The 23,363-nt window shown below is 37.2% G+C and overlaps 2 protein-coding genes across 4 annotated transcripts; both read right to left on the reverse strand.

The window, feature by feature from the left end:
- Positions 1-239: 239 nt before the first annotated feature.
- Positions 240-11,628, reverse strand: KLHL41 (kelch like family member 41). 2 transcript variants are annotated; one of them, XM_013960585.2, is made up of 7 exons: positions 10,053-11,628; positions 8,377-9,497; positions 5,295-5,452; positions 5,093-5,200; positions 3,635-3,820; positions 2,065-2,211; positions 240-1,191 (listed from the first exon to the last, which is right to left on the reverse strand). In XM_013960585.2, the coding sequence occupies exons 1-7, from the start codon at positions 10,054-10,056 to the stop codon at positions 1,080-1,082; spliced, it is 1,836 nt and encodes a 611-aa protein (XP_013816039.1). In that variant the 5' UTR covers positions 10,057-11,628; the 3' UTR covers positions 240-1,079. The 2 variants fall into 2 exon arrangements, with proteins under 2 accessions (XP_013816039.1, XP_013816040.1); XM_013960586.2 differs by having other exon boundaries at positions 8,377-9,062; positions 9,312-11,625.
- BBS5 (Bardet-Biedl syndrome 5) lies at positions 9,935-22,626 on the reverse strand. 2 transcript variants are annotated; one of them, XR_010884587.1, is made up of 13 exons: positions 22,512-22,626; positions 21,272-21,354; positions 20,221-20,286; positions 18,097-18,146; positions 17,133-17,260; positions 16,091-16,226; positions 15,000-15,095; positions 14,378-14,440; positions 13,876-14,010; positions 13,678-13,761; positions 12,563-12,773; positions 11,869-11,892; positions 11,699-11,747 (listed from the first exon to the last, which is right to left on the reverse strand). XR_010884587.1 is itself a non-coding variant. In XM_067299101.1 (12 exons), exons 1-12 carry the CDS (start codon positions 22,571-22,573, stop codon positions 11,646-11,648), a joined length of 1,029 nt encoding a protein of 342 aa, XP_067155202.1. In that variant the 5' UTR covers positions 22,574-22,626; the 3' UTR covers positions 9,935-11,645. The 2 variants fall into 2 exon arrangements, 1 of the variants encoding a protein (XP_067155202.1); XM_067299101.1 differs by lacking the exon at positions 12,563-12,773 and having other exon boundaries at positions 9,935-11,747.
- Positions 22,627-23,363: the final 737 nt, after the last annotated feature.

Below are 23,363 nucleotides of genomic sequence, written 5' to 3' on the forward strand. Positions count from 1 at the left end.
TTTTCAATGGAGAAATCCTTTAAGGAGATACTTTTTAAAAATGGTGGGTGTGCTGTACTTTAAAAAAATTGAATGCTCTGTTACATTTTGGGCAAAGGCTCCACTAAGAAATCTGTATCCTAGCACTATGATACTGACAACAAGCTGCAGATCACTAAAAATGACACCATCAAGTGATATTTTTGTAGTTTTAAAAACAATGTTTAATTGTTACTAGTTAAAAAGCTTTAACATCAAAATGCATCATCAGTTCTTTATTAGGTGGAAAAGTCCTCTCTGCCATGGGTATTTGCTGATGATCTTTTATTCTAAGGCTTTTCATTAATGCTTTGTTAATGGCCTCAGATCTCTGAGAAAGACTTCCGTTAAATATTTGCTTTAGAAATAAGTACAAAAGCATAAAAAAAGGAAAATCCTTGTTACTAGAAGCCAAAACACAGCAGTGAATCTCCAGAGTTATTAACCTTGTAAATTTCTGTCTCGCTCATGGCTGGGCCATGAGCTCAGCTTTAGCTGAGGTTGGTGTTTCTTAGGCTACATAATATACCTTTGTTTTCAATATGCACTTCAATGTCAGATTGGTTATTTTTAGAAGGCTCTAGTGAAAAAATTTTCAAGACATGGCTAAAGAATGCAGGATTTACCTACATTGCTGAAGGGGGAAATTGGGCTGTACAAACAGCCAGTTAGAACAAAGTTAAGTTAAATACAGTTAGTGGGTAGTTAACAATTGATTAATTTTCTTGAGCATCTTAAATTGTTTGGAGAGTAACCAGCAATATCCTGGATTGTCTGGGTGTAAAGAACTAATTTCATCACTAATTCCCCAGAGTGAAAAACAATTTCTGAAATCTTTGTTTATTCTAAACAATGTGGATCAGAATTCTTCAGGATTTAAAACTTCAGCAATAGTTCAGTTCTTGTTGATGAGTTAGTAAATATCTTAAGACTTGGATAGAGTGACAGTTTAACTAGTATGCTGCTATAAAACTCTGTACAATTTGGGGGCATTTTCATGCAACAAAACCAGAAGAGTCTATCAAAACTCCCTCACCATATCATATTTTCCAGCATTTTATTTACAGTTTTGATAGCTTGAATAGGTTTAAGCGTGTAGCTAGGCAGGAGGCTCCAGTAGCATATCGGATCTCTTTCAGTATGCCGCTCCATTCCTTCTTATCATCATCATACCTGCATTTAACAAGATAAGGTCAAAACACAGCTTCTTAAAATTTGAGTTTGACACTTCCCTCACACATAGATGAAACAGAGGATAATCCACATGTTGCAAAGGCCTGTAGCAACCCAATGTGCCATGGAAGAATGTTATTGTCTTCCAGAACAGAACAGAAAGATGTTCTTGTTCCTGTGAGTTGTCTGTTTCCTTGTCCCTATAGCTCATTCCTGGCCTTCCACTGTTCCTAGAACAGTCTCCTCCTCCTTCAGTATCCCTTCTGAATTCCTGAAAGTTCTTACACACAGTGTGCTTCTGGGAATCCTTTCTATCTTTCTGCCAGTTAAATCTCCTAAATTTAGCTCAGCAAGCGAAGAGTCACAGTATTGCCATGATGTTTCAGCACTGCTATCACGATTTAGATACAAATATGGATATCTGATTCTCTCAGGACAGTTTTTGACTATTAATGCATCTGAACGTGTACAAACTTTCTGTGTACATAGCCTTTCCTGCATTAGAATATCATGAAACAGAAAATATGTGTATGGTACACTTCACAAGGCTAAATCTGCCAGTAATTATGGCACTTTACTCTTTTACTAAATACTCTTGCTAGATAGTAAAAGAATCAGAAGATCATGACTCATACTGTTCAAATTACTAGTAGGTGGAAATATTCATTAGGTCCAAATCTCATGTTTATTATGCTTGTTTACATGTTTATTTGTTACTTTCTGATACTTTGTTTTATCAACAAGTGCTTTACAACTTGTGCTATGACTCATTTCCAAAATTAAACATAATATGGATTTTACTCTCCAGTGTCTAAAAACCTAAAGGTAAGTTAGAGCTTTCCACTAAGAAAGTATGATCAAAGTTAAACTTACTTCCATATGTCAGTGACTTCACTGGGTGCAAATTCTTTAGATTCAAGCTGAATCATTGCAAAGCCTCCAATAGCATATAAAGATCCACTTAAGGTAACTAAACTGATAGAACTTCTCTCTTGGGGAAATTCAGGCATAATCTCCCACCTAAAGTTAAAAAAAAAAACCAAAAAACAACTCAGTCAAACATATGAGAAATATTTGAAACTGAATGCACTAAAATACAGCTCTGGTTGACCTAAGTGCAGGTGCCAAGGACCATTTGAGTGAAATAGTTTAGTAGAAGGAAAAAAAATTCTGAGATTTTTCAGCATTGACTTTCTGCTTCTCTGTCCCCACAGGGACTTCATGTGTGAATACAAGTCTTAATATGATGGAATTATACCATGATGATATCCCCTACCAGAGACCACTTCTTACAGATCTCCTGGTCCCAAAGTCTGTAATATGCTTTATACAGGTTTCTCTCTGCCCCAAATTTCATCTCTATTGTTAAATTTTATAAGCAGGTCTCTTTGGGATAGTATACATTTAACTTAATTTTTTTTTTTTTGTGAAGTTGATTGATAGCTGCAATGCTACCCTTCAGTGAAGACAGCGCAAGCAAATGTGTTTGTATGTGATAGAAGAGGTTATTAGCAAACAAAATAGAGGTACATCCAAGACTACTTGAAAATCTGAGCTATTGGAATAAAGCTTTGCTTACATTCTTTTAAATGAGAGTTTGCAAATAAGCTGGGAGGAAGGATAAGAAGCAAAAAGGAAAACTGGAGTAGAAAATGAGACATAAAGATACTCTTGGTATACCCTGTGAGAAAATCATAGTCACTTGGGGGATGCTGGGTGCAAAAGGCTCTGGCCATGAGGAACATTAGAAAGCATTTGGACCAAGTAAGTGAGCTGGTTCCAGCTTTTGACTTTCATCATTACTTCTTTATAATAGTTCAGAGCATGTACTTAAACTTGAAAGTCTTCTTGAAGCTTTCAAATTAATAAGCAGAATTATCTGCCTTTCACTAACTAGTAGTAAATCATATTTGCCATGAAAAAGTAATTGAGTGAGCAGCAAGACACTATGAGGTCAGGTACCCAAAGGACATTCAGCTAGTCCTCTCCAGGCACCTAATTTCTTATGCTGTGGTTTTGTTTCTAGTGCCAGTACTGTTTAAACTAGATTAAGTAGCCCTTGCCTGTCTCTCCCACTTCTCCCCCATTATGCCAGCACACCTGTTCAGGTGGCTGTGTGGCCAAATAAACTGGAAAACTAATCAGACTGAAAACAAACAAACAAATGAGAGGAAAAAAAAAAGGAAGACCAGAGAGTATGCTATTTTAGCTAAATGAGCTCTTCAAGAAGCTATGCTAGGATAAAAAGAGTGTGGGGGCAGGAAAGATCTCTGGAGATAGGGGTTCTTTAAACTGCTGTTGTTCCTAAAGAGGCGTATGTAGACCAACTGTCTTAGTGGGAACACAGGCACCTAAACACCTTTGTGACTCTATCTGTCTCAGAGATCCTAAAAGTCTGGATGATAAAATACTTGCTTAAAAAGAGTTAGAACATTTCACTCACTTATTAGTGGTCAGATCAAAAGCTTCAACAGATGCAGTAAGGCCTTCTTCAGTGACGCCACCTGCAATCACAATCTTGCCCTTATGGATAGCTGTTCCAAACATTGAGCGAGCCACTTTCATTGGAGCCAGATCTCTCCAGTCTCCTTTCTTTGAATTGTACACAAATACTCTATTAGTACATTTCCTGGGGAGGAAAAAGAAAACCTGTGATCATTTCTAGCGGACGTTTGGCATCTGTTTGTTCAACATGAGACCTAGTTGAAGTGGATTGTGTATGTCTGTGTATACTACCTCATTCCTCTCCATGAGATCCCCTCTCATTTTTAATTTGGGGCAGGACAAGACTTTTGCATGTCTAAAACACTAGTCACATCCATAGAACTAAAGCAAATGTTAAATGCTGCTGACACTGGGCAGTAATTTGCACTGTATCTTACAGGAGAAAGACAATGTCCTTTTCCCAGAGTGTTTCATTCAGATGGGTCTGTGGAGGAAAGGTATCGGAGGAATGTAGAGGAGAGGAATGTTCTTCCAGAAGAAAAAAAATGTGTTGAATAGTAACTCCTCCAAACACCAAGATACAAGTCTTTGTATCTTTAGCCCAGTTCAACGTGCATGTAGGAAGATTTATTTAGCATTTTTTAGACCCTATATATATATACACACACACAGTATATGTATATGTACAGAATATATACTGTAAATGAAGACCTCGGCTTAGAAGGGTTGCTTGCATTGCAGAACAGTATCAGAGTGAAGTTGAAGGCATACTAAAAGTTGAAACATGGAAACTCCTTCAAATATTAGCTTATCTAAGTGTGTGGATACTCAGAGCATGCCTTATATCATTTTTCAAAATGATACTGCTTTACATTGACTCTTAGCCTCAATAAACTCATTCTAATGAAAGCAAAGAACTTTTACTAACCTCATCTGTGTTCCTGCAGGTTTATAACTACTGGAATCCTTTGTCACAATTCTTGACTTAAAGCATTCACTTGCTGGAAAAATTACCACCATACTCAAATAGTGAAAACTTTAATTTTCCTATTAAGGTATAATGGACATCGCAGGTCAGAAAAATGAAAGAACTGACACAGTTCATGGCACCTAAGCATCTCTATCTGGTAGGAGATAATACTTTTAATGAGGATCCTCATAGCTAACTGTGGCTAAACTGTGTGTGTGTGTGCAATATAAGTAACAATTTGCCTTGCCAGTAAATTAGGTGATTAAACTAACTGGTTGGGATTACAATGTATATGCAATTTTACCGTGTCATAAAAAAGATGTCCCTTATATCATAATGCGTTGCCCTTTGCCAAATCTCTGGCAACCTTTACCCACAGATATTTAAAAAAAGGAAACCCTGTTTTCTGAGCGTGAGGACATATAATCTATAAAGGACCAATCAATCTATGTTAGAAAATGTCATGAAAAGACTGGAGAGACTCACTTGTCATCAGTTTTTCCTCCAAGAGAATATATCAATCCATTATTTGAGATAGTAGCATGGCCATATACTTTGATGGGAAGCTTTTTGATCTCACCCCATTTTATTGCCCTGGAACAGGAAGATCACAGTGTTAGCTCTTTCAACTAACAATGGATTATTTACATGTCCTCAGTGGACATCATAATTAAATAATTAAACATACACAGGATCATAGCACAGCACTGAATCTAGAGACTCCTCAGTGCGAAGGTCCTTGCCTGCGATTACATAGATTTTGTTGTCTGATTCTCCCAGCCCAAAGAGACACCTGGCTGACGGCAGTGGAGGAAGGGCAAGCCACTCACCAGCAATGTTATCCAGCTGAAAGAACATCAGAACAGAAAGTGTTAGGAAAGGCAAACAGTAAAAATCGACACAATGAAAACTGCTCCACAAAATAAATCTAGATGTACTCAGTGGCTGAACAGCTCCTCATCTGCTTGTCTGAACTACCTACCCCTCCAGCAGTGCAGGTAAGGACTGACAACTTCTATCCACCTGTGCTTCATGGTGCTGAGACCCAGCAGAGCTAATGCCATGCATCTCTCTTTGCATTTGTTCCCTCTCAAAGAGTTTGCTTCTTTGATCTCCTTTTTAAACTCTTTTTCCTTGCTTAAAGCTCCCCCAGTCTTGGTGTTTCCCATCACGTGTTGTAACGAACATCTAGTTCTTATCCTCTCTGAAGCGAGCAGAAGGCTCTGTCATTCCTCATCTATAAATTCAACAAGTTATACTAACTGGTATAAAGAGAGATGCCAGACATCCTCAGACCTTTCCTCTTAATGATCAAGAAGCATTACATCTCAAATGCCACAGATGTTTCTTCCACAACACCTAGAGCAAAAGAGACTGTGTCAAGAGACCCTCAAAAGCTCCTGAGCTCTCTGGAGGCACAGTGAATAAAGACTTCACTCCTAAGCAAACAAGGCAGCCAGGACAGTTCCATTGGCCATAATACTGATGTCTTCCCTAATGATGTACTCCCAAGATTGTCTCAATTCATGTTCAGTATGCTGAAAACACCTAAAAAAAAGCAGCAGGAGAATGACAACAAAAACAATTCCATAAAACGTAGTTTTTGTTTTGATCTGAAAACTTGCAATTGAACCTGAATGCTTCCTAACATTTAACAAGAACTTTTTCTCTCTTCTATTTCATATAAATTTGCTCGACAACATACAGGAAAGGAGGAGGAGATGTGAGTTTGCCTGGGTGTAAATGTGTGAAAGTGAGAGAAAGTTTAGTCAAAGTAATCAGATCTAGGTTTAGCTCAATGACGATCTTTTTCCAGAATTATGTTCCACAGTCAACATCTCTATGGTAAAATGCATCTCCCAGATTTCATGACCACTCTCATTGGATAACAACTTTCATTGCAACAGTGGAATTTAGTTCATGGACATAAGATTGTTTCAGTAGCTAAATCTAGGTGAGGTTATGAGGACAAGATGCATACATTACATACCACAGCACGTTTAGTGAATCAGTCTTGGAGATGGCCTGATACATCTCTACTTCTGATAGGGCAATAAACAATTAGTTACACATTTCTGAGTCAGTGGTAGCCATGTTTTGTCCTGGGTTGCTAGCTACCAAATAAAATGGTAAACAGGTGCAGCAAAGGTGCAGAAAAGGAGATTAATAAGTGAAAATCTGTATGGTACCACATTAACATTTCAGAGGAAATGTTAGCCACACAGGTAACACGGAACAGAAGTGTTTTACTATGTGCAGTAGCGGCAGTGAGCAAGGCTTGAGAGGTGACAAACTGGAGAGCAGGATTTCAGGAAATGGGTTTAGACATATAAAGCAGGATTATGAAAATGCCATAGTATCAATAGTATTATAGTATATCTAGTATCAGTCTGGAGGTTTAGTGTTTCAGAGGCCCCCTTCCAGAATTTAGAATTCAGAATTCTAGAAGGCCTGAGATTTGGATTATTCAGTTCTGGATTATATAAATTTTGACACCAGTGCAGTATTTCTATTGGAAGAATATTTCTGTAACAACTTTTGTACTTCAGTGATGTGTGTTTTACACCTACCTAAGGAAATGAAACAGTGCTAATCCCTCTCTAGCAAACTGATACTTCCCTCTCATACGTATACCAAATTTCTTAAACCAACTCTTTTATTGCGTCTGAACATCACACTGAGCCACAGCTCTATAAACACTTAATATTTGCAATGTACAATATGAAGGCTTTAAAATTCCACATCTGCTTATCACTGTTTTATTTCACAGAGGACCTACTTTCACTCTTTTTAGGCCAATGTGCTTAAACAGGCACTTAGCCAGGGGCATGTTGCAAGAGTTCATCATGAGCTAGTTTAAGTACCCAAGAATACAGCATGCAGCTAGCTATTAAAAACACCGCAACAGAATTAGTTCATGGTAATAATTACACCAAATTGTGGTTTTGCTGATTTTCTCAAATGTGTCGTGGAAGTTACAGTTGTATTAATAAGCCTTATATTTATACAGATTTATAAAGATATAAAATTACACTCAGTTGAAACATCATATTTAGTCTATTGACTTCGCCAAAAAAACAGCCTTCTGTATATATATATTATATGTTTTAGAGCACCCTTAGGTTTTCAAATGTAAATATAACAGAAGGACTTCTGGAATTTTAGTGAAAAAAGTGACATTTAAAAAATGGACATTACTGTTGCCATAAAAATATTTCAGATTCAAAAAAGACATCCTGTTAAGTAGTTAAGCAGTCAACTTTCACTGAACTTGATGGAAATTCATGAAATAAATAGATTGCAAAAATTTTATTAGGCTTATGCTTACACATCTTTACCAATAAAAATCTGGGTCCTAAACTATGAAAGCCGGTGCCTAGATAAAACATTCTGATCAATCTTTTCTGAGATCTCATCCTCAGCTTGGATCTTGAAAGAGAAAACACAAGTCCCCTGGTTTCAATGTATCTTTCTGAAATAGGAATAACTCTCTAGAGGTTCTTCCTTCCATTGACCATAGACAGAGACTAGATAATTCACTTCTTACAATACACGTAACTTAATTAGGTATTAAAAATTAATGTGAGAGAAATCCTATTGAATGGACTGCACTGGCATAGGTGAAAATTGAGAGGTGTACACATTTAAAGAAAAGTCATGCGACTGAAATGAATTAGTTTGACACTGAACTCTGTTTGGCATAGACTGAAAATACTTTTCAGTAACTCTTACAGCACCTACTATTGCACAAATAATGACAAAGCTTATACCTGGAAGAAGTATGACTGGAAAGGCTGATCCTTGTTCTCCTCCTCCACATACAGTCCTCCAACAATGTAGACCTGATTTTGTTTGGTGACTATGCTGGAATGATTTCTGGGAATCTGTTCTGCCAGGGCTGCTAGGTAGCATTCATTTTCAAGAGGATCATAAGCTACTGCAGCAGTGTCATTAACAAGAAGAATTAGGTCTTTGACAAACATGCCGTGCCTGGGAAGGTCATTTAGGTACCCAGGGAGTAAATCTTCATCTCCTACATCACCATTTACTTCCCCTTTGTTTGACTTTTCTGTGCTTTTGCTAGACTCAGGCAGTTTTCCAGCAAAAGCATCTTTAATGATCTTTATTTTTTTCTGAAGATCTGAGTTGCTTTTAATTATATCATCCTTCTCAACGTGATCTTTGAAATATTTTTCTGGCATAAGACGAAAACGAATGCAGTCAAAAACTTCTCCCAGGCTCTTTACTCTGTTCTCCTTGTCTGTCCGGACCCATCTCATTACTGCTTCAAATACCAGTTCTTCCTTCTCTACATTTAAGCTGTCAGGTGTAATAACTGATATAAGTTCATGGGGGGCAAGCTGCATGAAGTCCTCTTCTTTGCAAATCTGCACAAAATGATCCGAGACAAAATCACGGGCAGAAAATGCAAGTCTTGGACAGTCAAGCAGAAGACCTAATCGAAGAATGGCCAGACAGTTACCGACAGCAAGCCTCTTCTGAAGATAGGAGACGCACACAGTGAATACAGAAGGGATCTGAAAGCGACTGGCCAAAGCAAAAATATCTTGCACGTTAGAATCATTAAGATCAATACTTGCAGAATAAAGGTATTTGACTATCATATCCAGGACACTGGGGTCAACATTATCTAGAACTACCTCCTTCTTTTTCTCTTCATTTTGCTCAGATAAGAAATACTCACGAAAATAAGGGCTACAGGCTGACAGAATCAATCTGTGGCAAGGCAGGCTTCTGTCACCAGCTTTCAGGGAGCAATCTATAAACTTTTTCTCTTCCAGGAGTTCCTTGAGGCCATCCTGAAGAAGGGTGGATTGGTAAAGTCTGAGTTCTTCAGTGAGTTCCCTCTGAGAATCCATTTTGCTAAAATCTTGGAAAGGGGAGGAGTAGAAAGTTTTAGCTGTTGTCTGTGCAAAGGTCTGTCTGTAAAAAAGGCAGATCAATGTGCTTTGCCCAGCCTGAAGCCTTTGCAATTTAATCTTGCTAGCTAAATATAGGTACATACTCTTACAGGTCGGAATTTAGGGTGGATGGTGTGGAAAAAAAGAGTTGCTCTTGCAGCTGTCAAAGACTGAAAGAAGCAACTGTTGCTTTTAGTCACTATGGCCTGATTTTGCCATCATTCTCTGTGCTGAATCAATGAGATTACTTGCAGTGTAAGAAATTACTTGACATGAGTAAGGACAGCAGAATCTGATCCTCAATGAGATAGCTCTAAACAAGATTGGAAATACACACTACACAATATTCTGAAATAGAAATATTATGAATTGTCAGTTGCAATGACTACTCACTGTTTCACAAAAGTTGCCAATGTATCTCATAGTTGCAGATTTTAATAAGTTATCAGTCACAGAGATATTAGGAAAAATCCAAATCATTGCATCAATTATCTGTGCGATAAGATTTTTTTTCTTAAACATACCCATATCACATCAGTGATTTCTTCAGATACTGGTAAGACTTTGAATTTCATTTTGATCTTCTTAATATACAATCTGTTATATTTATTTGGAAACTAAAAATCCACTGTTTAAACATAAAATATAAATTGTTCAGGTAAAGTTCTACTTTCAAAAATAATTTAAAATGAAGTCCCCATTTTCCCTCATTAAAAAACAGTTATTGTTCATTTCAGATAATCTGTAGACATTATCAATCCTTTTTAATTCCACAGTATTAGAAATGGTGTTAACTGCTGTTAAACTAAACTGAAAAGAGTAAATGAAAGAGATAGAGAACAAAAGACATAATCCACTATGTGATTATTATTTAATGAACACTTTAACAAAACTAAAAAATCTAAATTTAAACTACCCCCCTCCCAAAATCTAGCCATAAGTAATTTAAAAAGTATGCGGATTTAGAAAAAAATATGCACATGTTGAAGGTTTCACAGTTTAGACTGGAAACTTTTTGATTTTCATTAAAAATGGTAATACAGAAGCAAAATAAATTTGAAGTTGTTTAAAGTGCCTGGATGAAGAACTGCATTTTGTCCATACAGAAAACATTTTTGACCCATATGGTAAAATATTCTTTGAATGTAATGCAAACAGAATCAAAACCCAACTGTTTGAAAGCAGTTTCTTCAACAAGGTATAACATTACTAAAGTTTACTGAAAGTTTATTGAAACCTTTTCAATATAGGTAGGATTTCATTAAAACATATATTTTGAAAGATTTTCCTACAAATAGTGACATCCACATCACAATTACTTTACTAGAACAGTCAGCTGCTAAAACAACAGCTGAGAGGACAGCTCATTTGACTTTTTCCACTTACAGAAAATAGTGCAGAGGTCTTATTTCACTAGAAAACGTAACAGCTGCATCTTCCTTTAAACAATAAATGACTCATTTCTCTCTAACACATAGCAACATAAAAGTCTAATGAGTCAGATGCAGAAGCTATTTATGTGTGTACTTTTTTTTTTTTAAAGGAAGGATTAGAAAAAATTGCTCTTACCAAAAACAGAAAAGAAAAAACTGCATGGGATTATCTAGATTAAAATTAAGTACCTGAAATGTTATGTGATAAGCACTTCATAAAATTATGAGATATGAAAACTACTATTTGGAACAGTACAGCATTTTGTCAAAAAGTTTTTAGTACTACAACACTGCTACAATGATACAACCAGGATGCCTAGATACAAAGTGTTCTCTGTGTTATATTTCTCTGTTGCACAATATGAAACAAGTTATAGAAATGTTATTTAGATATAATCATTATAGGAGAGTACAATGCTTTATATAAATAAATGAAAATAAAGTAACACTTTAACAGAAACACTATAATAAATACAAACCTTTTACACATATAGAGGTTTTGAGTAATATTTCTTTTATGACATATCCTGACTATACATTGTATAACATTTGCCTGTTCTTTAATTTTGGTTTGTTCTTTCTCTGTTACCCTTGTATTTTTTTCCAATTATCTTCTAGAGATGATGAAATCAGTAAGAACAGTGAGTCTTTCACTGGTTAGGCAACAGACAACAAAAATCTAAATCAGCTTATTACTTCCCAGAGTTCCTGGAGTGTGAATCCATCCTTTAATTTCTCTATCGCAAGTCCTAGTTCTTCTGAAAACACAGGCTCCCGATCATGTTGCTTTTTTTGAATGCACAAGATATAAGAAAGAAAATAAAATAAAACAGAATAGATTTTGTATTAATTTAATTATCAAGTTTTCAACAACATAAATTTGATAATACAAAAAAGTTGGTCTTACCTTGTTACCATCAGCAAAGTAAGCCTGAAAAACAAAAACAAAAACCCTCACAATCTTGAGAGAAAAAATCATTGTTTAAAAACAAATCTTAAAAACAAAATAACTTATTGGGGTAAAAATTGTGTCTTGTAACTTTTCTTTAACAAACCAGTCCATTTGGTTTTATTTTTGTTTTATAAACAAGATCGAAGTAATTTCTAGGTCGAAATAATTTACAAAAACGTTCTGGTGATTAAATTATTTTTCACTAAATAATACTAAATCCCTGAATTTTTCATCATATTAAATAAAGATTTTAAAATACTAAAAACTTTATGTTACATTTGTTACACTGAGAAATACTTTATGAGGAATACAATGCTGACATGAAGGCAAACTGATAGCATCCTAGTATTTTCTACTTCATGTGCAGCAGCATTTATTATTCAATTTCAAAAACTATGACTTTGGAACTACTCATTAAAATGTAAGCAATCTCAAAATTCGATTAACATTATAACCAATCTAAGAAATGATCATGGACTAAATGAATGATTAATCAAGTTTTTCTACTCTCAGGCAGTGATCTACAAAAGCAATACAATTTTTTCCATCCTCAAAATTAATTCAAACTCTTTGGGAAGCAAGATCTCTGAAAATATGCGCAGTTCTGGAAGTCTCTGAGCCAGTACCAGTTCTAGATCATCATATTTACCAGAAAGAGCCTGATCCTGTTTCAGCTGCCCCCTCTGGACTGGGGAGGGACGGAGAGGGAAGCATTCTCCTGGGAAGCTGAATCTCTAGCTATACATGACTTCACAGAACAGCATCACAGTCTTTAACTATCATGGAATATTGGAGCGGAGCCAGTCATTAGGTCTTGCATGAAATGTTTTCTGTGGCAACCATCTTCTAATCATTTACAGCTTCCAGTTTTTATTTTAGAGTATACAGAGCACAGTTATTTAACACAAGTGACAGGCATCAAGATTACAAATAAAATCTACCTTTAAGGAAAAGATTTTCAACTATGCTGAAGACAGAAATAAAACTCTGGGGAAAAAAAAGGAAAGAAGAGGGAAAAGAGAAAGGAGAGATAAATGCTTATCTGAATGGATAGATGATAGCAAAAGAAAAGAGGGTGGAAATAATATTGGTGCTAACTCCAGAGATGAGTCATGAAACCACATCAATTGGCAATGTGTCCGACTAGCACATAAAACCCTTCTGTTTGTGCAGTCCCTGCATATCACACAATTGACCAGGTCTTACTGGATTGTGCCGAAGCTCTGGAAATTCTTAGAAGGTAGCTGATCAAGCTCATGGACAGTCTACCGCATTTAAAAGTATGTTTTCCTGAAATACTGAGAGATGAAAACTAATACAGTTTTCTAAAGCAGTATTGGCATTAGTGTGCAGATTGTAAGGAGTGACTCAAAATTATTGCTGCCTTTCTAAAAATCTTTCAAGTTTATATCTGAGACGACTGTTGAGCCTACAGACACCACCACCTATTAGTCTGCTCCAGAAGAAGGAAGACTGCTGGTTTTCAAACTATTCCTGATCTTAGTGTGTTGAGGACCTACATACAACTACTATCATATATACCTACTACTAATTATTTAAAATAAAAATTTGTTCTATAGACAGTAATTAAAATCCCATAAGCAGAAAAATTCCCGTAGTAGTCAAGGATATTGATTAAATGACATGCAGGTGTACTTAAAACATCGAAAGTTCAGTTGTTGCTTATCTTTAGTAGATTTAGATATGTAAGCTTTTTAATTTGAATAACCAAGAAAGAATTTTTTTTTCCTGTGGAGAGCTTACCACAAAAGCATCTGTCTGTTCATCAGATTCTATTTCCACATCATCTTGAACCTGTTCTACTGTTAGGTCTTCAAGAGGTTGGGGCTGCAAATTAAAACACAGTTAAATAAATCCCTGTATTTATTACACATTTAATGTATTTTTATAAGTGGTGGTAGTGCAATATTGTATCTAATTTCAAATAAATGAAGGGACTACCTTTTCCTCCATTTCATAATCCACTCCAAAAATAGGGTTAGCTGAATAAACTCTGTGAAGTGAGTTAATTTCTTTCACTGCCTCCTGTAGTTTCTCCACAGGGTCTATTTTAAAACCAAGTACATATCCTCCACTCTATATAATAAAAGAAAAAAGACAGACATTTATTAACAACTTGTTCTCTTTGATGGGGATTTGCAGTTTAATGATAACAAATTTCAATTTGCTGATATAAAATATTATTTGTATTTTGACATCTTTCTGTATTTTCAGTCTGCCATTTAAACCAAGGGTGAAAGAAAAACAGCAGCAATGTTTCTCCATAAGATAAATAAGCTTTGAACTGGTATCCCATTATATAGGAAAGTTATATTCAAAAAACCACTGAAAAGGAATTCTGTAGGTAGTTTAAAAGTAGCACTGTAGCATTCCAGGATTATAAAACTTTATATATATATATATAAATGAAACCAACTAAAAAAAGGCTATTAAAGCTTCTTACCTGCTGAGAACTCTCTATCACCATTGCCAAGCCAAATTTTGAGTCTCGTATTTTTATTGAACGCTAATGGTAAAGAGGTAAAAAGAGTTCATCAAAAAATGCCTTGGAATTGCTTTATATATATATATATATATATATATACATATATAATTTATTTATTTTTACACAGCATTAATTATCATTACTGGTTCTGGAAGCTTGGACACCAGCATTCCCTGCCATTTACCATTACAAACCTGAATCACTGAAACCCCAGGGAAAAGCGTCTCATTAAAAGTGGTAACAATTCATTTCTGAATATCTTGATCACAGATAATAAATCTTAGGGTATGCAGCTGGCATACAGCATCATAGAAAATATTTTGGAAATTAGAAATAAAGCCCATTCTTCAACATCTGGACCTCCCAATGAATTAATCTGGACAGAAAAATTACAGCATCCAATTAATCCAGACAGAAAAAAAATTATGTTGTGGTTGATGCTGTAAGACCAAATTCTTCCCTGAATTCAGGACGTGAAAATACTAATTTCAGTATGAGTTGGGAGCATCAGCTGAAGACTAGAACTCATCCCATGCTACAGGATATTTAATTTTGAAAAGGGATGTTTTAAGATACTTACGATTTGTAGATATGGTATGCTGACGTTAAAGCTATCATTCATATTTGCATGCCACACTATCCTCACATTAGTAATAAAAAATGTTCCCAAATTTCCCTATTAAAGAAAAAGTATGTTAGAACTGTGTTGAAGTATACAGCCCTCTTTCCAAACGCAATGACTATTCATATCCATTTAAACACCAGCATAATATAGCTTCATATTTAATCCAATAAAGGCCTGATTCTTTCCCACTGAAACCAGCGGAAACATTACTACTGATTTCAAGGAAGCAAGATCAAATCTTTAAAGGGTACAGCACCTGAGTGGTGAAAACCACTTGGGAGTTCCTATTACTGCAGTAAAGCAGGAGCAAATCACAGCACGGCAAACCTAACGGCAGTACATGAAGCTTCTGAGAGTGCTCTTAACTGTACAGATCTAGAACTGGTATATAGTTTAAGTATAATGGCATGCAGGTTAAACCTGGGTAATTGTGGAGATGTGTGCCAAGGGAATGTAAAGAAAAGAACTTTTTAGCTTGTCAAGATGGATCCTGTTTCCATTTTGGACTAAAATTGCACTGACAGAAATAACAGTTCCTGTTTTGTTTCATGGCTCTGGGAAATAAAAATAACTAAAATAATACAGATGTTTTCTATTTGCTCCTTGAACCCTTCTTTCACTTTTTCAAGACAGATTCCTATTCCAATATTTTCAGTTTCCAGTAATCAAAAGACAACATAGTCTTACAATATAGTCAAAGCTGCAAGTAAACATACAAATATTCAGCAGAGCACTTTGGAACAGCATGATTCACTTTCAGGATAATATAGATTTAGACTCATAAATATATTTTCCTAGCAGGAGGTGTATATCTAGTTCCTTGTATGTAAGCTGAGTCATGTAGACTTCAGGTTGCCAAGAAGACAGCCTTGTAGTACTGAGCAGCACATATGGGATCAGCTTTTCCACATGCAACCAGCTGATGAACTGAATCAAGTGTAATTCCTCTGAGGTTACAGAACTGTAATAGTATAGCTGCTAGGAAAGATGAAAGCTGAAACATTTTAGCTTTGTTGAAGTGAATGTAATCTCATTTTTCACTATACCTGGTCACTTGATAGATTCCATACTCCATTGATTTTATCATATATTTGTTCTTGCGGTAATAATCTCAGTTGCTTGTTTTGAATCAGTGCACTTCTAAGCTTCAGATCACGATACATTTTAGAAGTTTCATAAGCTCTATAAAAATGAAAATATGGATTACCATTTCAGTGTTTTCTATCTTTTTTTCAGTGTTTATGTTTTAGCACCAATAGGAAATGTGTATTTCCAACTTTCCTTATTACCATGTTGTACAAAAATATGAGTACTATTAAAATTTCAGCACTGTAAGCCATCACATTTCAGTTTTCTTTACTGACATTACTTTTAAAGCAGGTTTTTTGACATCTGTTTGGATCATCTGTACTGTTCATGTGTATGCTGTTTCTTTCTTTTCCTTAAAATTGTCATCTCCCAGCCTCTACTGCAAAGCATAAATCTTCCAGCTCCCATGTTATACAGCATGGGCATCAAGAATCATTTATTTTTCAGTGCAGGTTAAGTCATAAACATCTAACATATGTAAGTCAGTATTCCACAGTTCTTAAATTGAAACATACATTAATGTATTATGCACACATTCATCCAGATGACACAGACTTCACAAATTTTTAGGTGTGAAATGTCCACTGTTTTGAAGTCAGTGGGAGTTCTGACCATGATTTAACCCTTCATTTCTATCACATGGTCCACGACTACAGAAAATGATTACAGACATAAATTACAGATAGAAAATATACACTGAAATTAGCTCTTTGGTACTTTGATTTATTCACCCCATTTATTCACACACGGTGAATGATTTAATCCATGACCAGTATTAACATACATGAATTTTTATTGTATGTAGTTATGCAGTAGAATTTGTGAGCATTTTCTCCCTTCTTTCTAGAGATTGTGTTCTTCTCTATTGAGAAGCTTGTGGGGATGTTAAATATGGACAGTTATATACTGGGTCCATCAGCTGTAGTAATTCCACATTCTGCTTATAAATTTGATTCACTGAGTTTTGTAAATGAAGAAACACTATTTTAAGTCTGGTACCTGTGCACAGCAATAACTGAAGTGAAGAGCCTGGGACTCCCAGGAATGACATTGGTAAAGATGAACTCAAAGCGAGTATTGTTACACTTGGTCAATATATACAGAGCTTCTGTCTGTCCTCGTAATTTCTGTAAGGAAAAATTCAGATGTAACATTTTGACAAGACAGTTGACTGTACAGGGAATAGTAATCTTGATGTATTATTCAAATTCTTATTCTAAGTATAATAACTGAAGCTGTAATCTTGATTATACCACTGATCTATTGCTGTCTTCACCCGAACAAAGCTTTCACTCTGTTTTTTTAGGAGGAATGAGCTCTTCCATCGGCAGCAGAACTGCTGAAGCCTGGCTCTTACACATTTGCATGTCACGACTGAAACACAGTATTTCTGGCTTTGCCTCTTGCCATTCCACTACGGTTCCCCCAAAACCCTACATCATGCCCCCTTCCTACCTCCATTAGGTGTGCAGGGGAACAAGAGACCCTGTGCTGCGCTAGTCCAGGTTGGTGAGTGTGCTGAGCAGCCAAGCAGTACATGTGCCACCACGTGGCTGCCCAGGGAACCTATATAATCATGCTACCTCTTTGCTGCGATCTAGCCAAACAAATGGCTTCACAGCTGCATGTAACTCAGCCTATGTATTTGGCAGCTTTCTTGCACAAACTTACTGTCTCTCTAGCCCTTTGTTAAATTTAGATGCAGTGAGCCAAACGTGCATGAGTTACCTAGAGGAAGAAGGGTCACCAAACAGTGGGATTACATGAGTCTCACTGCCTTAGGAAACTGGCTAAAACCCCACTTTTTTAGAAATGTAAAACTCTCCCAGCTTTTAAAAATAAGCTAAAATTATTATATTACTGTTCTTGAAAGTAAACTTTGAGATTATTTATATAGTACAGTAAGTGTGAATAATAAATTACAGCTTCTTTCACTATTTTAAAAAATATTTTTAAAACTTACTGAGTTGGCAGTTCTTGTAGTTATATTTATAATGCAGTTGTAACCAACAGCTAAAAGTTAGGGGAGAAAAAAAAAGAACAGTTTTGATAGCAAGAAAAAAAAGATACTCAGAATTTTAGAGCACAGTATGGTATTTTGGAGCACACCTTTGGAAGCTTTTTGTGAGAATTCCTTGTTACAGTTAGCGGTCCGAGCCCTTGTCATAAAATCAGACTAATTTAAGTTGAAGAGACCTCTTGAGGTCCTCTGGTCCAATGCTATGCTCAAAGCAGGGCCAATTCAATCAGGCTGCGCAGAGTGGTATCCAGTTGAGTTATGTGTATTTCCAAGCAAGCAGATGGGTAACAGAGCACTGGAACAGGTTGCCCAGAGAAGTTGTTGGGTCTCCTTCCTTGGAGATGTTCAAAAGCCGTCTGGACACAATCCTTGGAAATGTGCTCTAGGTGACCCTGCTTGAGCAGGGGGATCGGACTAGATGATCTCCAGAGGTCCCTTCCCACCTCAACCATTCTGTGATTCTGTGATTCCACAGCCTCTCTGGGGAGCCTGTTCCACTGTTTGACTACCCTCCTTGTGAACATTTTTCTCTTAATATCTAATCAGGATTTCCCTTGTTGCAACTTTTGACTGTTGCTTTTCAGCCTATCACCATGCATCTCCAAGAAGGTCTGTTTCATCATGATGTTGCCCTTAAATTTTACCCTTAGAAATAAATTTTTCTACACTGATAATAATGCTTTATAGGAGAAAAAAATGGAAAGTACAAGAAGAAACAAAAAGAAAAAAAAAAGTTATAAATTTCGTTTTGCTTCTTCCATAGCAGTGCTCTGATACAAAATAAAAACAGAGAACTATTCCCAGCCATTCTTCCTAAAACAAAGCAGCCCACTAAGATGGTGCTGGACTCTATCTGAACATCCATGACAATTCTGTTACTGATACCAACAGTAGCTAGTCAGGTTCAAAATACCAAATGAGAATGAGAATTTGCTTTGGGGAGATTCTGCATCTCCAAAAGCTCAGATCTGGTAGAAGTTACACGGATAAGAATATTCAGTCTTCATGGATTACATTACAGTCTTTACAGATTTACATTGATACATACAAACATACCAGAAAAAGACTATTTCATAGGTTGCTTATGAGACATCATCTAGATCTAACAGAAATGGCAATGGCCAAAACCAGCATCCAATAAAATGCTTATTTGTCTATATACTTCCTGAGTATAAGAAATAAAACATTGCCTTGAAAGCTAGAGAATGCCCAGTACTTTAAAACTCTAAAAGCTATAGGTTAGATTTCCCTAGGTCTTCTATAGGGCTGAACTACTCTGTAAGTTTCTTTGTGAACTGTTCTAGAAAGGTCTGTTCTAAAACTTATGTACACAATTTTTTATTTATATTTTATATTTATATTTTTTATTTTATAAGTACACATATAAAAGTAGCACATGTGTGTGCTTGTGTGTGTGCATTAGATAGAGAGCAAATGCAAAAGAGCACACAATCAGGCTGTGTAAGTTTACACAGGTTACGAACAGTATATAGATTGCCAATGTTGACTGACTATTGGGAACTCAGCATTGGAAATAATTTTGGTACTGGATAAGTGCATCCTGGCCCTGCTTCAGCAAATTAAATATGAGTAGACAGGCCGGCTACTCATATAGTTTAAAATTAGAAGCTTATTCAGAGCTCACAGTAGTAAATTTGGAAGGGCAGGTACTTGTGGGGAATAAAAACTGTAGAACAGTACAGAACATGAATAAACAGGTGGAACAAGAGATACAAGTATGGCCAGGAGTGAAAAAAACTCAAACTTTTGGTTCTTTGTAGAAAAAAGAATGAACTCCACGTAGGCTAAATAAAAAAACGTCTGAAGTACTCTTCAGCTTCTCTTTTGAGAAATCAACATTAAACACTAATAGTTTTCTATGATTTATTAAAACGGTTCCTATATTACTGATAAATTCATTAGTAACAGTTCATTTCAGACTTCACAGAAGCAGCAGATCTACACTTCAGTAATCTGTACTATAACCTATAGTATTGTGAAAGTACAGCACACCACCACAAAGGAAACATAAAATTTATAGTCCACTTAAGAGGAGACAACACTTACAGAGATTGACTCTAGGCAATGACAATGAGTGCCAAATAATGCGCAAATTTGTCACAAGGAGTCTACCTGGAAATAAAGAGCGTAAATATTTCTGAGTGACTGCCAACAAATTAAACGGTCCATTTAATATGATGTACAAAATGTAAATATGTAAATAATGTACATATTTAACTCTCGTTTTGAAACACCAGAATATTTCTTCCCCTTGCTGGGAAGAAAAATGCAGGACACCCTGGCAGAACAATCACTACATACAAATTTTTTTTTTTTAATGCTAGGAGAGCAAGTCCAGTTAGAAGAAACAAATGAAACAGCCTCTGGTATATATCAGCATTCCTCCAAAACAAATCAAAAACAGTTATTGATTTCACATCCACCCACCTATCGTAAAAATGCAGACACAGAATCAGTGCAGAACAGCTCTGTGGGAGGAGAAGGGGAAGGCAGTGAGCTAGCTGTCACAGCTGTCCTCAGGAATAACCTCACCCCTATATGTCAAGTGCAAATCTCCTCTGTTCTGTACCCAGTGCAGCAGCAGAGCCAACACAAGGAAATGTCATCTAAGGCAAGCTGGCAAGTTCATGCACTTACAGAGTATGTACACACTTACTGTTTCATTGTAAACTAGCTTAGGAAAAAAGATCAAAACAACTGAAGAATGTCATAAAGCTTGAAAAGGGAAATCCCTTCATGTTTTAAAATTGAAATAACTCCTTGCAAGCCAACATGCAAATTTCTGTACAGTGATAGGTCTATATAAGCATTAAACAGGCTTACAACAAAAGATCACCATGTTGTTTATAAATGGATTTCTCTTACAAGGCTTTCAATATTAAACAAATTCTGAGCCAAAACTATCACCGCATTAAAAGTTTTAACAAGCTATACTACTTGAAAATATCCCCAGAGGAGAAAGATCTGTGAAACAGGCACAGTCTATGTTCTGCAGTGGACTGTTGATATTGAGTTCAATGGAAAACAGACTGGGCCGTCATGAACCTGAACAGGCTAAATATTAGGAAGGTTACAAGTTCCCTGAGTACATGGTTACCTCTGTCTCCATTGTTTCCTTTGGTATCTTCAACAGAATCTAAGCAGTCTATAAGGACCTCTCCAGGTCTCATTTTCATTTGCCTAAAAGAAAAAAAAAAAGAAGAAAAAAATTACATAGTGAAAGATAGATCACTTTTATTTTCCAAAAGGAAAGCCATTTACATTTCCACACTTCCTTTCCTTTCTCCTTTCTTTGCTCAGTGCATCATAATACAGAAAATCCACACAGGCACACATAAAAAAGCAACATTATATACCTGAAACTGTTATCTATTACATCTAGTGTATAAAAAATGTTAATACCCTTATTTTTAAAATATAACAGTATAGAAATAATTATGCAGCAAGTATGATCAAGCAAACTATAACCCAAAATAGGGAGAAAGTGTGTGAAAGAGGGAGCAAAAAAGTTGCATTCACATAGTCTTTAATGGACAGAGTTCCTTCCTTCTTGCCATACTTTTCCATCATAAGGAATGGAGCCAAACTTAAGAAAGAAAAGATGTGAGCAAAGGAAATGTATATATGTACATTCTCATGCGAAACACTCTAAATTTTCCACCAAGTTTTTCATGTCTCAGTTTAACTGGTCTCACTGCTTAATTACATAATAACATGTCTAGTGTCAAGTTTTGTTATATTTTAATTGTACTGTGTAGAGCAGCCACAGCACTTTAGGGTGAGTAGGCATGACAAACAAGATGCATTATCCGGAAGGGGATGATACTACTGGAAAGCGGTACGAAGGCGCGAAGACTAGACTCAACAGTGCATCACTATAGCAGCACAAGAAAAAGACGTTTATTGGGATGTAGCAAGAACAGTAACTTTGGAGTTAAACAAAAATGCACCGAAGCAAGCTCTGCCTACATTACAATTCTTCAAGGAAATAAGGCAGAACTGCTTAAATATCCAAGATACAATCTCCCGTTTCCAAATTTACCGCAGGTAGCACGTTTGAGGGACAAGGGGTTGGGGGGGGGGGAGGGGGAGGACCGTGTTTTAATTTCAAATGGCGACTGGACCCACGTGACAAAACCGCTCCGCGCGCCCGCCCCCCCAACGGCCGCCTCGCGCCGCCCCGCCCCCGCGCGCCGTCACGTGGCCGCCGCCGCAGCGGGACGCGCTGCCAGCCCGCCCCCGCCACTAATCGCCGCAGCGCCCGGCCTCCCCGACACCGCGGTGACGGCGCCCCGCCCCGGTCCGGGGAGCCCGGCCAAGGCTGCAGCGCTACTCACTGCGCGGAGACGTCGAAGCGGACATCTCTGTCCTCCCAGAGCGCGTCCAGCACCGAGCTCATGGCTGGCGGCTGCGCGAGGGGCGGCTGCCTCCGGCGAGCCCGCGCGCCGCCCTGGCAACCGCGGGCGGCGCCTCGCGCTCCCGCAGCGCTCGGGATTGGCTGCGGCGCGGGGCCGCCCGCCCCTCCCCTCCCCTCCCCTCCCCTCCCCGCAGCCGCCCCAGCCTGCGTGTGGTGGCGTGCAGTAGTTACGGCTTTTCGTTGCGTCGTAGGTTTTTTTTCCCCTCATACAAGGTAACATCCTTATTGTTCTGGGTGAAAATTAAACCAAACAAAAATCCTCTGTAAAATTGGCCGAACATAACTTTTCTTTCACTTTAAGTCCCGTTCTTTTTTTTTTTCTTTTAAGTAGATTGGATGTATCAAAATATTCTTTATCTGGAATAATTTGGAAATTGCCTCTAGCTGTACTTTAGTTGTAACATCCTACCATTTTCCAATATACGATGACTACAAGTGCAGTCTGAAATACGGAAGGAAACTTGACCCTTGCCAGTTTTTCCCTAGAACTGGTCTCTGAATCTGAGGAGCCCTTTGCTGCCAACATGGAAGTCATTACAAGCTTGACCAAGTTTAAAAACCTCTGGAAAAATGCCTGTGCCTCTTCTCTCTCTTTACCAACTGCCTCACCGTGGGAGAGGGAGCACCTGGCTGGCTCTGACAGAGATGAGCAGGATTTCCCTGGGGCTGGGAGCCCTTGAAGCAGGAAGGGTTACGCATTAGGCGAGGGGAGAGAGTGGGATGGAAAAGAGCAGAGGATTCATGGGCAGGCCTTACTTTAAAGCACCTCCGT

The sequence above is a fragment of the Apteryx mantelli genome, chromosome 6 (genome assembly GCF_036417845.1).
Source record: "Apteryx mantelli isolate bAptMan1 chromosome 6, bAptMan1.hap1, whole genome shotgun sequence".
In the NCBI taxonomy this organism is placed as follows: Eukaryota; Metazoa; Chordata; class Aves; order Apterygiformes; family Apterygidae; genus Apteryx; species Apteryx mantelli.

What these genes read in the sequence shown, in the direction of transcription:
- BBS5 (XM_067299101.1), bottom strand. Translation starts at nt 22,573, where the DNA reads ATGAGCTCGGTGCTGGACGCGCTCTGGGAGGACAGAGATGTCCGCTTC. An exon ending in GCATACCATATCTACAAATC is followed by an intron (nt 14,441 to 14,999) that starts GTAAGTATCTTA and finishes CTTTACCATTAG; the next exon opens with CGTTCAATAAAAATACGAGA. An exon ending in AACAGACAGATGCTTTTGTG is followed by an intron (nt 11,893 to 13,677) that starts GTAAGCTCTCCA and finishes TTTGTTTTTCAG; the next exon opens with GCTTACTTTGCTGATGGTAA.
- KLHL41 (XM_013960585.2), bottom strand. An exon ending in TCCAGTCATACTTCTTCCAG is followed by an intron (nt 5,453 to 8,376) that starts GTATAAGCTTTG and finishes ATGTTCTTTCAG; the next exon opens with CTGGATAACATTGCTGGTGA. An exon ending in GGAGGAAAAACTGATGACAA is followed by an intron (nt 3,821 to 5,092) that starts GTGAGTCTCTCC and finishes TTTCCTCCCCAG; the next exon opens with GAAATGTACTAATAGAGTAT.